The sequence below is a fragment of the Rhopilema esculentum genome, unplaced genomic scaffold (assembly GCF_057945365.1).
Source record: "Rhopilema esculentum isolate cy_ngs unplaced genomic scaffold, ASM5794536v1 HiC_scaffold_36, whole genome shotgun sequence".
Lineage (NCBI taxonomy): Eukaryota > Metazoa > Cnidaria > Scyphozoa > Rhizostomeae > Rhizostomatidae > Rhopilema > Rhopilema esculentum.
In genome coordinates, this window is record NW_028300847.1 from 2885684 (window position 1) to 2901547 (window position 15864).

General features: G+C 36.9%; 1 protein-coding gene across 3 annotated transcripts in view; it reads left to right on the forward strand.

Moving 5' to 3' along the window:
* The window catches only part of LOC135687988 (intermembrane lipid transfer protein VPS13D), a 52501-nt gene that overhangs the window by 25373 nt on the left and 11264 nt on the right, over positions 1 to 15864 (forward strand). For 2 of the 3 annotated variants that reach the window (XM_089115790.1, XM_089115791.1), the window contains exons 36-57: positions 337 to 494; positions 1018 to 1258; positions 1765 to 1986; positions 2309 to 2424; positions 3085 to 3183; positions 3784 to 4014; positions 4511 to 4819; positions 5272 to 5542; positions 6109 to 6491; positions 6996 to 7483; positions 7910 to 8129; positions 8817 to 8999; positions 9430 to 9641; positions 10176 to 10253; positions 10508 to 10652; positions 11095 to 11192; positions 11893 to 11970; positions 12492 to 12618; positions 13196 to 13268; positions 14022 to 14181; positions 14686 to 14806; positions 15449 to 15670. In XM_089115790.1, coding sequence (XP_088971916.1) covers positions 337 to 494; positions 1018 to 1258; positions 1765 to 1986; positions 2309 to 2424; positions 3085 to 3183; positions 3784 to 4014; positions 4511 to 4819; positions 5272 to 5542; positions 6109 to 6491; positions 6996 to 7483; positions 7910 to 8129; positions 8817 to 8999; positions 9430 to 9641; positions 10176 to 10253; positions 10508 to 10652; positions 11095 to 11192; positions 11893 to 11970; positions 12492 to 12618; positions 13196 to 13268; positions 14022 to 14181; positions 14686 to 14806; positions 15449 to 15670 — 4235 coding nt within the window. The remainder of the gene's footprint in view (positions 1 to 336; positions 495 to 1017; positions 1259 to 1764; positions 1987 to 2308; positions 2425 to 3084; positions 3184 to 3783; positions 4015 to 4510; positions 4820 to 5271; positions 5543 to 6108; positions 6492 to 6995; positions 7484 to 7909; positions 8130 to 8816; positions 9000 to 9429; positions 9642 to 10175; positions 10254 to 10507; positions 10653 to 11094; positions 11193 to 11892; positions 11971 to 12491; positions 12619 to 13195; positions 13269 to 14021; positions 14182 to 14685; positions 14807 to 15448; positions 15671 to 15864) is intronic. The other variant, XM_089115792.1, reaches the window with a different exon arrangement.

A 15864-nucleotide genomic window follows, 5' to 3' on the forward strand; every position in this document is an offset into this window, starting at 1 on the left:
TCAAATTGCCTTTTCTTTGATTATGTTTGTGTCATAATTTGGAATATCATTTTATCGTTGCCATTCACCTTCTAAAGAGGAGTGGCCTATTAATTAGGTCTTTTAAATGCCGAGGGTTGTAGGTTGAAACCCAGAACGCCAGAATGCTCTCGTCCTGTCTTTTTAGCAGGAAACCGATAGCCGATGGCAACAAGGAAATGAACTTGCCACCTTCATATTACTTTTGGCCTAAGATCAAAGTGTCCTCTCTATTTAGCACTTTCTTAGGTATTGTAATAACAATAAGACACATTTTTCATATTCATATTAATCTGATGCCGTTCCCTTTACTTCCAGTACCTGACATGACGATTGCAGGGAAACTATCTTCCGTATATGTGACACTGGATTTGGCTCAGTTTGGTTTAATCATGGGAATGCTTGGAGAAAACCTAGGCGAGCAGTTTGAGCAGTTTGAACGACCATCATCTGTTCTTATCGATCCGCTTCAAGAGGTAGAAAATCTAGATTAAGATTTCATGTTTTCTTGGATATGGATTGAATTCGTTTGATCAAAAGATTGTAATCTATCTCCTATTTTGACCGAGTTAGTCAGATGGCAAATGATAAACTTGATTTTTAATTAAGAAACTATTGTATTATAAGAGTTTTTAGAAATAAAGTCTAGCATCTGAACACCAAACAAGCAACAGTAGTTATCGACAAAGAAATTGTAAAAAATCTTGTTATTAATACTGAGCTTTCATTCAAAGAATTGAAAATCCAAGTTTTGAAAGTGTAGATTTTAAGATGCCCCATTGATCAATCTAGATACAGGTCTAGATTTGATAAAGGTCTCACTGAAATGAAATTGGGACTGCTAAGGAGTGTTTTGAATTGTAATTAGCAGGGTTGGGGATTTAAAGTATCTCTTAGGCTGCCACGTGTAAATGTGTATGTTTCATACAACATTGACAAAGAAATCTTCAAAGGAATTAGACATAAAAGTCTTTATTAACCTTTTTTTTTCTCGATTAGGCCACAGAGTCTGATGCTGTATGGACAACTCTCAGCATGTCGTTAAGTCTTGTTAATGTAACCATTGAAATGATTCCAAAGTTTTCATTTGGTGATATACCGCAGAGAGGTGATGCTTCAGAGCAGCTGGGAAAACTTGATTTCGTCCAATCAAAATTTGTATACGAGTCCTTTTCCGATGGCTCAAAATCAATGGATTTGGTTTCTCATGGAGTTCTTCTTCACGATATTAGGAGTAAAGGTTTGTTCTTCTAGCTTGGAATTATGTATCTGGAATTATGTAAGATATTGATGATTTGCCAAAGGTACTTTGCTATTTGAAAGGAGTGATTTAGAAACTGAGAGCTTTAGAGATATATCTTCAGAACTTGGGTATACCCGTAGAATACCCTTTCAGAACAGCTTAAAAAATGAATTGACTTCGTGGAATGCACGTAAATACAATTGGTTATGATTAGTCTGTTGAGATTATATACTCGTGCTGTATAGATCGTATGATATTCTCTGTCACTAAACTAAATATCTACGAAACATTATATTTATTGTATCCAGAATTCAGATATTTAAAAAACAATATTTTTAGATTCATTCAGCTGACGCTCCAAGGTACCTTGCTTCTATATGCTTGAAGTTAAGAAGCAGTTTCTTTATCATCTGAATTACAAATCTTCGAGATACTATTTTGTTAGTAATTCAACGATGGATTACAACAATATTATCCACACTCCTTTCCTTTTGAATTCATAGATAACAATTGCAGCAATGTTTTCACGAAGATCTTGGAACCTAGTAGCAAATACAACGATGATATGCTGGACAGGGTTTTGCAGTTTGAAGTTCATTACTTGGATACAAAAAATAAAACACACATCACGTGTCTGTTCAACCGAAGTAAAATCATAGTGATCCTCGATTTTTTGATGCAAATATGGAATTTTATTACAAGGAAGGAAGAAAATGAATACAGGGGTTTGTATTTTTCTGAAAACAGTTTCTAACACTTTCATTTGGCACATGTTTCGGTTTTCACAAAAGTCCGCTGTCCATTGTTAATTACCATTCGGGGATTTTAGTTTCATTAAGATGTTTCGACCGATTTTGATGTCTACGTAAGAGCATTACATCGAATACTATGAAGTCGGAGATTGTTCTCTTAATTTTCTTACTAGGACTGTATTTAGTTTTTATCCTGGTTGTTGATGATTTCATTGACTTCGTTTAATTTGCTGGTCCTAATATAGTCCTAATAAGAGCAGAAGCCTCCTAATGTTCTCTTTGTCTTTCATTCCAGAGCAAAAAGAATTTCAAATTAAAACTAAAACTGATGAGCTAGTTTCACCAACATCAGGAGACGTACACCCGCCTTCCGGGATAATCACGAAGGCATCTACAACACCAAGAAAGCCAGTGAGTCTTTTGATACATTGTGAACTAGCAATAATCTTAGTTTCGAAGAAGCGGGAAAAAGCAAAGCCTTTTAGCTATTTTGAGAGTAAAAATATGCGTCGCTATTGAGTTGGAACCGCTTAGCCTTATAAAACATTTCATGCTTCAAATACTTTGAGAAACAATTGTTTGGGACCAAGATGGTTGATGAACTGCATACATATAACGGTCTGCTTTTTCACTGTCATTTCACTGTAAAGGCTGGATCATGAAATCAAATTTAGAAATTTTATTCTTTTATTTCTCAATGAAACGCTGTTCCTTCCCGTTATTTTCCCATTTCCAATAATAATAGCATGGTGGGGTTTCGAGCTCGCCGTTTTTTCAAAGGTTCTATGCCATTTACAGCGAGACCAACATTATCAGAACAGAAACCTAATATCAGAAACCTATAGACATTGGGAAGCAAACTATGGGTCATAGCTCTGTACAAGTAACTTCAAGACAATTGGCAATATATATAAATATCCAAAGATATGTTTGGAAATTTCTTTAGATTCTTAGTCAATCCAAGTTTTGTTTCCGATCTTAAATAAGCTTGTGCAAATCTGAATTATGTCGAAGATATAACTTGTAGTTATGGTTTATATTTTGTTGTAATATGCAACTTCTCGCTTCTAGGATGTAAAGCAGTTCGAGCTTAAAGTCAACATGACCGATACAGAAATAATTGTAGTTGAAGACAACACTTCAATGGACACTGCAGCCGTTATATTACAGGTAGATTTCTAGAAATTTAAGTATAGCAACTGATTAGAGAGAGTTTTCGAATGAAACTCTGACATGTTTGAAGATGATAGTATTTATAGTGGTTTGCAATGTGTTTGTAAATGGCCTTAGTTCCTGTAAACATGGAAAGAATCTGCGAATTCATTCATTTGCACAACTCGTGACAGGAAAGAGGTCTACGAATTGCCGCATGCCTTACTACCTATAACCGTTATGACTGTTAAGAACACCCTATTTTAAGCTGCAATAACAATTGTAGTTGGTTGACTGACCTAATAAGTGCGTCACCCTTTGGTCACTATCTATTTTGATGTTATTTCGGTAGAAACTGTCATATTATACTGTGTTACATGATATTACCTGTTTGTGCCCAGCGATTGCATTCTATTGTTGATAGAATTCCGTCTACGTATTTTTATACTGCCCATTTTTTGGTTAAATCTAATGATGATAACATTCGTATTAAATTTATAACCAACGGTGTTCGAAGTAAAAGGTAGACCATTTAAACTGCTGGCTGAATTATTGGAGCAGTGAAAGAGTGAAAAGCAACATCGTAGGTTTACCGATACATTCCGTTCCAATTTTTAGACAACTGCAGTTTTGGCTTATCGTCCCAATCACTTCTCCGAAAGACCGCTAACAGTCAGTCTTCAAAGCCTGGAAGTGTTCTCTTGTATCCTGGCGAGCATTGATGATACGGCTTTGTCGATTATTGATCCTGTTACTGTGCTTATCGAATTGAATTCTGCTGTGAAGTTGAAAAACCAGACTGTCAACAAAGGATTGCTTGGAGCAATGCAGGTGAAGCCAACATTAGAGGTAATATTAAAGCCCGTAGCAGCTGTTTTGGGCCTTTGCAAGCGTGACCTTTGAAACCCAAAAACTGATTTCCTTTGAATTTTTATCTTGCTTTATATTGTGACGATCCTTACCTTTTTGAAATAATGTGGTTGTGTTTTTTCGGGTTTGGACTGCAAATCTCCGGTGACTTCTTAAAAATTTTCCTTAAGGAAGCTAGGCAATTGCTAGGGCATAGAATCTTCATACGTTAACTTCAGACTTTCCCCTTTGTGTAGGTTTCTTTAAAGAGAAAATTAAACAGATACCAAATTATTGTCGAAAAATGATGTTTTGATCGACATAATTTTATCATTTGTATATGCATACCTTTCTGATCTGGAAAATACAGCATTGTGCAATTTCTTCTTATCCCAATAATTTCGTCTTAATTGTTCGGAAAACTCCAAGATCCAACAAATTGAATATGTAATTTGTGATTTTACCATATCGTTGCAAAGCATTCTGTTTGTTTTAGGTCCATTTTCACTCTCAGTTAAATGTTCGATTGTCATATCATGACATCAAGTTGTTTTTGAGAATTTTTGAATCAGCGCAAAAGCAAATCAGTCAAGCTATGGAAAAATCAGACGAAAGCAAAGCTCAAGAAGATGTTAATACAACCGCTGAAAGCGATTCAAATAACGACTGTCTTCTTATTTCACAAAAGCCTATTTATACCGAAGAAGACAGTCTAGTTTTGGATGTTGCTACTGGAGGCACTGCTGATGTGAAAGCAGCCTCTGATAGAGAGCAAGGAGAGGGTGTGGCACTTGCTGGTTTTGAGGTAGGTTTTGCTGTTTATACAAATCGCGCATTAGGGGTGTTTCATTTTTATATGTTTCTACTTAGAGCCTGCACAATAGCCAACGGTATCACTGCATGCGACCCCAATAGTGTCCTAGTTCGGAAGAACAGCTTCTGTATTGAATTTTCATAGAATTTCACAAGTATTTGGCATCGTCTGCTCAAGTTAATAGGTTTCTTGGTTATTTTGTAAGGTTCTTTCCTTCTCAGCTTATCATCAACCGAGATGTTAATGCAATAGTTTTTCTACAATGTTCTTTCTGCTTATTTGCTGATAACTTAAAAGTTCTAAAAATAGATTTCGATGACGTCATCACTTCTCGACGATTATATGGAATAAAAGGATTTCTCAAACAAGCTACTGTGCTCAAGCAATCGCTAACTAGAATTTATGATAATCGTGTTCCAACTACGCTTCCATTTTTGTTCCAGGTTACAGGAACAGTGTTGAGCTTTTGTCTTATCGATGACTGCGGAAACAACGACATCCCCCTGGTCGAGATTCTATTAAGCAACCTATACCTTTGGCATGATCTTCAGCATACGGGGGAGGGCACATCGCATGCTACTGTTATGGGAGATTACTATAACAGGAATGTTTCGGGCTGGGAGCCGTTCATTGAGCCATGGAAATGCACTGTGCAGTGGCATAGAACTGAAAAGACAGCGAAGAAGGGAGAACGCACATACGTGAAAATCCATGGTAGGTTTTGAATGTATATGGCTAATAGTTACGGCAACGACGTGGGTGGGAGTGGTGGTTTGAAGATGCAACATTGATTGTTAGGTTGCAAACTGGTCATGCAAGTTAATGAACCATAATAAAACATTAATTTTTGCATTTGACTGTTCCTTAGTGATCAAATTTAGCTGATGTTAATCATGTTTCATAACAGTTGTAATTGCAGAAAAAGCACGATTTTCACCTGATTGTCTACCTCTTTGTGATGTTTAATGATGCAAGTCAGGTTGATAACTTGATGCAGCTCTCTTCGAGTGTTGCTTGGAATACGATGGCATGAATTTTTCCACCTGTAGTTTTTCACGCTCTTTCAAAAATAAGGATAAGTGAGGGGTGATTCTGCATTTAGGCTAGTTTTCAACGGCAATTGCTTGTTCCATATCATTGTACAAGTAACAGCCATGCTACTTAGTTCCTGATCTGCAAAGATTTTTCTACTGAAATCAACATATGATTCTCAAAATCTGTTTCTCAAGGTTTGTAACGATTCCTTATATTAGATATTGAGTTGAATTCTTTGTCTACAGCGCCAGAGAGACTGGACTTGAATGTTACGTCATCATTGCTTGAAATGATTTACAGCACAAAATCAGCTTGGACAGAAGATTATTTGAAAGACAATCAATTGGCCCTGGGGGAGAGCAGTACGGATGTATCAAAAGAAACTAGATCCTCGTTGGCGAAGAAAAGAGCGCCATTCGTGCCCTTTCTGCTGCGGAATAGGAGCGGGTGCCCAATTCGGTTTGGTACCTTGATCACATCACCTACAAAGGCCGTTGGGAATGCAGACCCCAAAGCTGATGACATTAGGAAGAGGTCCTACACTGAAGCCGTGCATTCATGGAGGGAGGTGACTGCAGATGAGGAGGTGCCGGTTAGGTTTGAATCGAGAGACAAAATGAGACACAAGGTAAGAAAGCCTCAGTGAAAATTTTACTGTCTGAGCTTGTAATTCAACATGTCTGTAGCCCACCTTTTGAGAAAAGTTCCCTCGAATAATACTTAGCTAGTTCCTTTTTTTGAGCAGATCTATATCAATTTTAGGTTTCCAGACAGCATAAAGTAAATCTTAGATAGTAATCATCACTTGACCAGTTGTCATTTTACCAAGCAGGAAGTGGAACAGGAAGCCTCAATGCTTTCGTACCCCTGTCTTTGAAGATTTGCTTTTTCTTAGCCTAAAGTATTCCAACGAGGTGGTGAATTTATTGCTACTGGTTGTCAAGCCATATAATAAACCAGACCATTTTAATGTTTATTTTTCACTTTTACTTGCATTGAAAGTATGGATGGATTGGTTTGTAAGAGGAGGATACTTTTTCTGATGGTAAGCTCGTTATCTGGTACAGGATTGAGCCCTTGTAAAGGGCTCTCATGTTTAACTTCTTATTCATTCATCTATTTATAATTTCAGGGCACGCATAAACTCAAAGTGCACCAAATTGTCGTTCAAGTCAGTGGCTGGCAACCAAGTTCACCCGTCACTGTTGACAAAGTTGGCGATTTCTTCAGACACGTTCTACCCGCTCAAGATAACCCTGGAGGAGTTCAAACCTTGAAATCGTCCGCTCTGAGACTCGTCTTTGCAGTGTCCCTTGAAGGAGCCCGAAAAGTTGTCACTGTTCGCTCCTCACTGATCATTTCTAACAAACTTGATGTTCCGATGGAAATTTGGGCGGAAAATGTATCTGAGGATACCGGCTTGAAATTCCCTACATTGAATCCGGGTTCATCTTTTCCAATTCCGGTTTCAAATGTTCAGTGGAACCTTTACGTGCGCCCGGGTACGATCGGAAATTTCGATTACTGTCAGGATAGACTAGAATGGAGGGATGTGGTGAAACCGTATGAAGGGCGGGGCTATTTGAGAGAGTGCCATGGAAAACAGAAAAGCCACTTCCGGTAACTGCTCTTCAGGCAATGCAGTATACTTTCTTGCTGATCTTGTCTTTGACTTACTCTTCACTTTCACATGTTGTCAGTCTTTTACATAACTCAAATACGAATATAAAGAATCAACACTTTTTTTCGACGCTGTATAATAGTCCTTTTTTCCCGCAATGTTTTCCAATCATCTAAAGGTTGTTTCAATTTGGCCCTTCAGGCTTCAATTTTCATATAATTTTTTTCAAAATCCCTATATCATTTTTACCAGTTAAACAAGTTACTTTGTGATCGAGGACCGAAAGTCTTCCTTTCCTTTGAAGATCATTTTCGTAAAAGAAAGATTTTGTTTGTTACAGGAAATTATAATTCTATTCCCGAAGCAAGCGAATTTAATTATCTGTTATTATAAATGTTCTAAGCGGCCTTTTATCATATTTTCAGATTTGCCTGTTTTGTGATGCGAGAAGGATTTCCAGTTGATAAGCCATCAAATTTCACTGAAGCAGTTGAGAAGAAAGTGTTTATGCACCCAGGACATACCATCAGTCTTGTCCACCATTTGATATTAGTCAATTTACTGCCTGTTGAACTGCTCTATATAATCAAAGGAGGAGCAAAGCGAGAAAGGATCAAGTCAGGAAAATCAGTGCCACTGCACAATGTAAATATGCTTTTTCTCAGGTCATAATCATTGTTTTATTGCAGTCTGTTGCGCAGTGGCCGATGTCATGAACATTGTGTAACACCAGTGACGTAAGAGCCAGGGGCATGTCTATCCCAACTTTTGGAAAAACACCCCTCTTCTGAGAAGTGTCTCCTTTTTAAAACTTTAAGGAAACAGGTACCTTCATGAAATTTTGAAAAAGGAGCATTTGTTATTGTCGTCTGCGTTTTGGCAATTTTTAACAAAAAAATCCCCCAAATTTCAAATATATGTATTTTTTAACACATTTGTGCTTCTGATAAAAGATGAGATTGAATTATTTTATGTAAGGTATATTCGGTATTTTCTTTCGATTGCAAGGAACAGCAACCCCTATTCAATAAGAATGTTTGACCCCTGAATAACCCTATGCACCTTTTAAATAGAAACGAAGAAGAGTCTGAATCTCAAAAAGATGGTCTCTGCAGAGATATTGTCTTCATTTGTATTTTAGGAATATTTCTTTCCAACATTGATAACAATTTCACAATTTTTTAATTGTAAATATCTGATTTATTATTTTCTGATATCATCACTTTCTGATATCACATTTACAATCTACTGTCATTTTCTTGCAATACAAATTTATCGTATATCAAAGCAGCCCCGCATACTGAAATAAATTTTTGCTGCTTCTGCTCCAAGGTCGATGCAAGAAACACCTTTGAAATTGGCTTTTCATTTGAAAGCCACACAAGGTTCGAGTATGTTAGGATTTCAACGAGGTACCGAATTGACCCAGCTGTTATTCCAGTGAAGCTTCTTGACGTTCAAGGCAGACCAATTATACTGAATTTGAAAATTGAACACGAAATGAGTTCTGCCAAGGTACAGTCTTGTTTAGTTTAATTACTCATAGTTCAACATTTTCGATGAATTATTTAATTTTCATATCATTGACGTAGAAATCGGTTTTAATCATCCTACTAAGTGAAAAGCAGACTTATCCAAGTTACAACTAAGTCAGAAAAGCTGGAATAAGACAGAAAGTTCTCATGTTACCTGAAAATCAGTCCAGCTTAGTCATGTTTACTTCAGCACTGTTACATAGTTTTTATAAGCTCCCCGTATTTGGCCTTTGGAAGGAAAGGAAAACGCCAACATCATACCTCTACTAGCATGTTTCTCTTTTAATTTTTAATGATGTGTGACATTTATACGATTAGTGAGTAAGTCGTTTTTGTTCGTGTTCTTGACACATTTTTTTGTGCGTGTCCTTTTCCCTCCAATCGTTGACCGTCACTCTCCACTTTTCTAGATTTCTGTTTACTCGCCTTATTGGTTGGTGAACAAGACTGGCATCCCACTTGTTTTCAGGAGAGAAGGGGAAACGGTGGAGGCGGCTGGACAGTTTGAGGAACACGAGAAAGCACGAAGTTTGACACCGTTACTGTTCTCATACGTCGATGAAGAGTCGATGTTTAGATGCCAGATGAGGGTTGGTAGAGACATGTACCAAGGACCACTATGGTACGCATGGTTTGTCGCATAGTGTATTCTCATTGCAGTTCACATCCGTTGAAAACTGTCCCTTCAATGGGGACACCTTAATTTTATGCACCTTTACTTGTGCAGTTTTGAAAAATATCCCTTAAAATCGTATTGTTCACGAGGTTTTTTTGATGAGGCTTTGCAGGATATAAGAAACAGTTTTGCTTTTCAAGGGTAACCCTTTTAAGAAGAATGAATATTCTTCGGTATTGATAGGTTATCAGACCCTTCTAAGTTTGAACTGTATGCAAGTTTTCTACCACCCTTCAGGACCTGCCTTTCATCTTACCTTGACTTGTTGATTGCATTTAACTAAGGTACGGATTCAAATGTGATAGGAGAATGTAAGATAGGAGACAATGGATCCGATCTATTTTAGACGGCTAATGACGTGCATTTTGGAAATACTATATTTACTTCATTTTTTAATTATTTTCGAAACATTTTTCATCTGAAGCTCATGAAAGATAACTCTTTCTCATAACGCTAAGCAGCCTATTGGTTTTTATTCAGGTGTCACTCATTTTCATTGGAAAGTGTCCGCGACCACCGGACACTCTATGTTCGACAAGGAGGGAACAAACCAGAAATGTGAGTTATCCTCCATGGTTTTCCTTGTATGATTATGTAGCCAACCATGACTGTCATTTACAAGTGCTTATTTCCTATAGAATATTACTTAAAGTAGGCCAGATGATGCATAATTTACCTTTGAGAGTAATTTTCTCAATTTAATTTGTTTTAATGAAAAGACTTTACCTAAATTTTATCTTATGTTCTCAACGATTTTCTCCGTTTTGTGATCTTGCACTTTCTGAATAAAGCACTATGTCACTATCTTACAGAACCTTTGATATTGGTATAAACTCGGTGTTTGGCCAGGGTCAATTGTCTTGCACAAGAATTGTCTCATTCGTCACAAAATTCCAGTTAGAAAATCGATCAAGATATTCGCTTGCCTTTGCTCAAAGATACATGGTTAAGGGAGAGGTAAGTGACGTTATGAACCAAGTCTCTGTGAATAAAGAAATAAAAAGGTACCAAGCAATTCTTTAAGAGTCTTGTGATCTCTGTTTAATAGAAAACTTTGCACATTAGATTCAAAGGTCATTCTGATAACGGCCAGAGATAGCAAATATCTTATGTCTTCTTTGCCCCTTTCCAATCTTGAAAACAAAGTTCTACAAAGTTCTACTACACGGAAAATGTCGGTCACGATTTCTAAAAAATTCGGGCAGGATACATGGAATAATATTTCATCCAGGCGTCAAGTAAACTGGAGCTACTTTTTCGAAATCTTGCAACCGAAATGAATTCATTTTTGCAAATATATATTTGGCCCCAAGTTTTCTTTCTCTGCCATCAGATCCTTGTACGAGATGTTTCTAGACAACATATTTCCGAGGAGTATAACACCGTGTTTCTGTTTCAGGGTACTGTAAGCCCAGATGGTTGCGTTGTAAGCTTGCCAGGAGCCATAACTCTATTTCATTGGCCAAGGTCTGATTTCGACCCTTTATTGTGTGTGAGGTTTGTATTATTTAGGGAGAAATTATCTTTGAAAACCTAGAAGTTATATTTGTTTTGGTCTCGGCGCTTCTTTGGCTGCATGCTACTCAGCATGGAAGAGTTTGAAATACTGTTTTTCTTGCTTTTTTGTCACTCTTCATATGATATCAAACCATCCCATAAGAACATCAACAGTACATTGCTTTACTGACAAACTTTTTAAATGAAAAAGAGCCTAAGAAATTCCATGCCAATTGTTTTCTCACGTCATATTTTATAGATTTGGTAGTGCCTTTTCCTTTGATAATAGCGCAGCAACAGCCAACCTTTTTGTTAAGAAGATATTACTAGATCAATGTAAATGACGAAAACAATTCAAAACATTAACGCTACGCCCTACGTCTTAATTATGCTCTGTGTTTACAAAAGCGACTACTACAATATGCCATCAATTATACCATTAAATCAAATACAGCTCTTTTTTAATTTAATTTTTACTCCCTTTTCCATGTTATAATTTCGTAATTAGTAATTTCTTTTTATTTTCCAATGAGAACTTCACCAATTTATAACTTTATCATGATTTTATCATAAAGTCATTTGCTTTGGTCATAAAATTCACAAATTCCTCTTGTTAGTTTGAAAAGACCCATCACCATTTAGTATTTTCCAATACGTTCTTTAGCAGTTATGGAAACTGAATGTTCCTTCTTTACTTTAGGCTGCACGATATTGATCATTGTTACTGGTCAGGGGGATTCAAAATTGACAAGGAATGCTCGTTTCATGTAAACATGAGGTATGTTGTATAAGCCAGTTCATTAAATTTCATTGCTTTATATACGTGGCTCTGTCAAAGTGACCTCACTTTTCATCTTGCCAAGAAGTGTTTTATGTTTGTGTATCGAATGCACAAGAAACAGTAAGCGCACAAGAATCATCAAATTGTCTTGCACTTAATATGCGTGAATCCTGATAGACCATAGTATTCCAAGATAGCAAGATTTTAAAAATACTATACATAGCTAATCCAAAATTTTGTATAAGCTTTTCATTATCATTTGCCCATACTGGCCGACATCTATTGATTTGACAAGTCCTGTGTTCTATTCTAGCAATGGAAAAAGATTTTAAGATGTACAATGCCTAGAATATATCAGAGGCTATAGCGTATATATCATTAACATGTAAAACGTTCTATGTAGAGCTGTAAACAAGGGTTTGTCCGCCGTTGCTTTCTGTGGTATCAACTTTGTCTTTATTCTATGCTTTAAGATTCACCACAAGTATTTAGGTATGTAAATACTTTTACGTTTCCAGATCCAGTCAAAGCGCATCCTTTATGTTCTTGAGAGTCGAGGTTGTTTTAGAGGGAGCAACATTTCACGTGATTCTTGCTGATACAGACAATCTTCCTCCTCCATTTAGAATCGATAACTTATCAAAGGTGAGGAAGCTGTTTCCTCTTACCGTTATGATCCACTTTGAAAAAACTGTGCAGATGAAGCGTCATTTTCAATTTTGCTGCATTTACGGGTGCAATAGATACTCTGAAAGCCTAACATGGCTTTTGACGTTTCATTTGTCATTATTTTTAACAGTACGGTCATTCGTGAACTAGATCTCGAGCTTTGTCAAAGTGTAAATTTACGAGGCTGTTTTAGATTTAGTAAACGTTTAAAAGGCTGTTCTCAGGCTGTTCTAATGAAATAATGATGCTAATGAAATAATGCTAATGAAATAAGAGCACAATAGACTGAAACTTGCTCCATTCTTTTTCGCAAGAGCTTGTCTCACACTGCTCCTGAGAGCTGTTGGCATTGGATTGTAAAAAAATAATGTTTGTACTATTGTTAAATGTTAAGAATTCCTTAAGAACAGAGCTGTGCAGTGTGCAACTGTATTTAGCTTTGTATGCGTATGTCTAACGGCCTCCTTAGAGGCTGCTAATTCGAATAAATGTACTTTGTCGACTCATTAATACTCTAAGTGTTAAAAACGACCTTTTTTATTTACTTATTCAGGTAGAAGTGACATTCTGGCAAAGCAAAAACACTGATCGGTCTCAGCGATGCATTCTTAAGCCGAAACATAGTGGTAAGGAAAATCTTTCCTAAAAGCAAGATAGGGAGTTGTTATTTTGAAAGAGGCTATCAGTGATTCTCGTGTCGAAACTCCTGAGGAGTTTGCATTTTTTGCCTTTCTCAATTGAAACAGTCAAATTGCTAATGTATTTTACTGTTGACAGTAATTTATAGATGTATGAAACCAAGACGCCAACAATTCGTAGCGAAGCCTAGCTACCACTAACTATCAATTTATGAAAACATTCAATGCCAGGAAGTAATCTGCTTACCTCATCATCGCATTTCCCTTGGTAGATTAAGACAGAATGTTTGACCTCTACCGCAGACTGCCTTCTACTCTGTTCTTTAGGCATTTAGATTCTGTTCTATGGTAAAATCATATTTGATTTTAAGCTAAATAGCGCACGTTGTATACTCGTGTTCCAAAACATGTGCACCTTTCTTGTGTTTGTTTAAACACAGAGACCAACTGAGTAGTTAGATTGTGTTAGTTATCGCATTTGGCTTAAGTTGGCTGTTGTAGCAACATTTTAATTTTTTTCTGTGTATGGTAATGTAGCACCAAGACTAAATTGATTAATTATTATTGTCATTACCCGCTTACGTTGGTCAGGTATCAAAGCATTGTTAGCTAGCTGCAGATCAGTTTCACGTTTTTCCCTCAAAGAGCAGATCGTAATCGTTTATCCCCCTCGTCCAAATCTCAGTTTCTCGTTTAACAACTCCCACTTTTACGAATTCCATAATTCTTGTTTCTGCACAGTGCCATATGCGTTAGACGAACCCTCGTTTAATGCAACACTAGCGATGAGTGTATATGGGGAAATGTCAGACAACTACGATATGATGACTCTGAATCGAGACCTGCCTCGTTTGTATTATCAGAATGCGATTTACATTGCACTTGGAAGCACATTCAGTCCGTAAGTAAACTTTACCCTCAGTCGTTTTCTTGGCAGATCCCATGTTTTAGCTAGGTATCAAAACTTGGCTTTCACAAAATCTATGTAATGTTAAACATTGTTAGGATTAGTTACTGAGTATACAGTTCATCTATCGAACTTGAAATTCATTGTGCCAACGTTGATCAGGGATTCTGGCAAATATGCAAAATTGGGGAGACGGAACTTTTGAGTGTTTTACAAGTTATGTTGCAAATAAATTATGGGAGTTGGTTTTTTTCTACTCTAAGCAATCGACATCAAGCTGGCAGATATTAAAAATCTACCAGCTCAACGTCTACGAGAATAGGAAGCCAGGGGTATAGCAGACCTTGTATTCCATTCAACCTTTATGTTTTTGAAGTATTATTCGCCTAATTTCGATTGTATCCTTCTGCGTTGCTTATGTTGATGTTTATGATAGCTTCATTTATGTTAGTCACATTTTGCAATCGCCAAATGTATTCAATCGTTTCCGGATGCTAGGTATGACTGCATGACAGACAACTGTAACCATGGAGCTTTCATCAGCTTAGAGCCAGCCTACAAAGACAGGCAGCTTGTACTCGATGTAGTCGAAGGACAAAAAGTTGTTCTTAGTCGCAAGGTAATTTGCTTGAAATTGACTATGAAATTGCTGTCTCTCCTTGAAATGCTCAATGTGTTATACTGTAGCCCGGCCTTTGTGTAGCTGTTTACAAGATAAGAATTATTTTTGGATGCTATCATAATGTTTGATGCCTTCACACAGTGAGGGGGGCAACGGTGCTAAAAAGAAAGAACAGTAATACAAAGAAATAAAATACCTAATTGCTGCATCGGGCCTAGATTTCACTTCCTTGGAAATCTCAGATTGTTCCCATAAAATGTTAATTTTGTTGCTGCAGGACATTAAGCAAGAATAACATTACCTTGATCGTTTGTCCAATTCTGCTTATTTTGGATTTAGATAATAGAAAATGCAACGCCTTTTCACCGAAATGAAAACTTTCAAGGTGTTTTATACGATTTTTTAGGTGGCGAAGCCTGATTGAAATCCAAGTAAAGAACCCTCTTAATTAACTTTTTCGAAAAAATTGCTTTGAATATAAAAATGTTAATTACAAATACCTTATCAGTGCTCTAAATGTAGCTCTTGTTGTACCTTAAGCGCTAAGCTGTCTCTTGCTGAATAACTCCTTACCCCCTCACTGGACACGCAATAGAATTTCATAACATTTCAGTCTTTCTTTTTTTATCTTAACGTAAGGTTTTGCACAAACGATCTCAGTTGTGGCGGATGAACGCAAAAGGCCAGCTTTTACACGTTGGTTCCTCGTCACCGTTTGATCCACGGCAGACGTCACCAAAGGGCAAATGCTCTCTAGTTTTGGACATAGCTGGAAACTATTCGGAAAATCGAGGCTTTGCGCCACTAGTCCTTGCAAGATCAGATCCGAGGCGAGAAATGACTCAGACTTGGAATTTTGAGGTGGGGGCTATTCAATTTTCGTAAAAATCGATCCCCGGCTAAAATAAAAATCTTCGCTCTCAAGCGATTAAAAGTAAATTGTTAATAAAAAATCATTATTTTAGGTAAAAATTTTTATTAAAAGATACAGCGAAGCTTGTAAATGTTATCTTGGTGATCAAGTCCATTTTTGTTGCAAACATTAACTAAGCAAG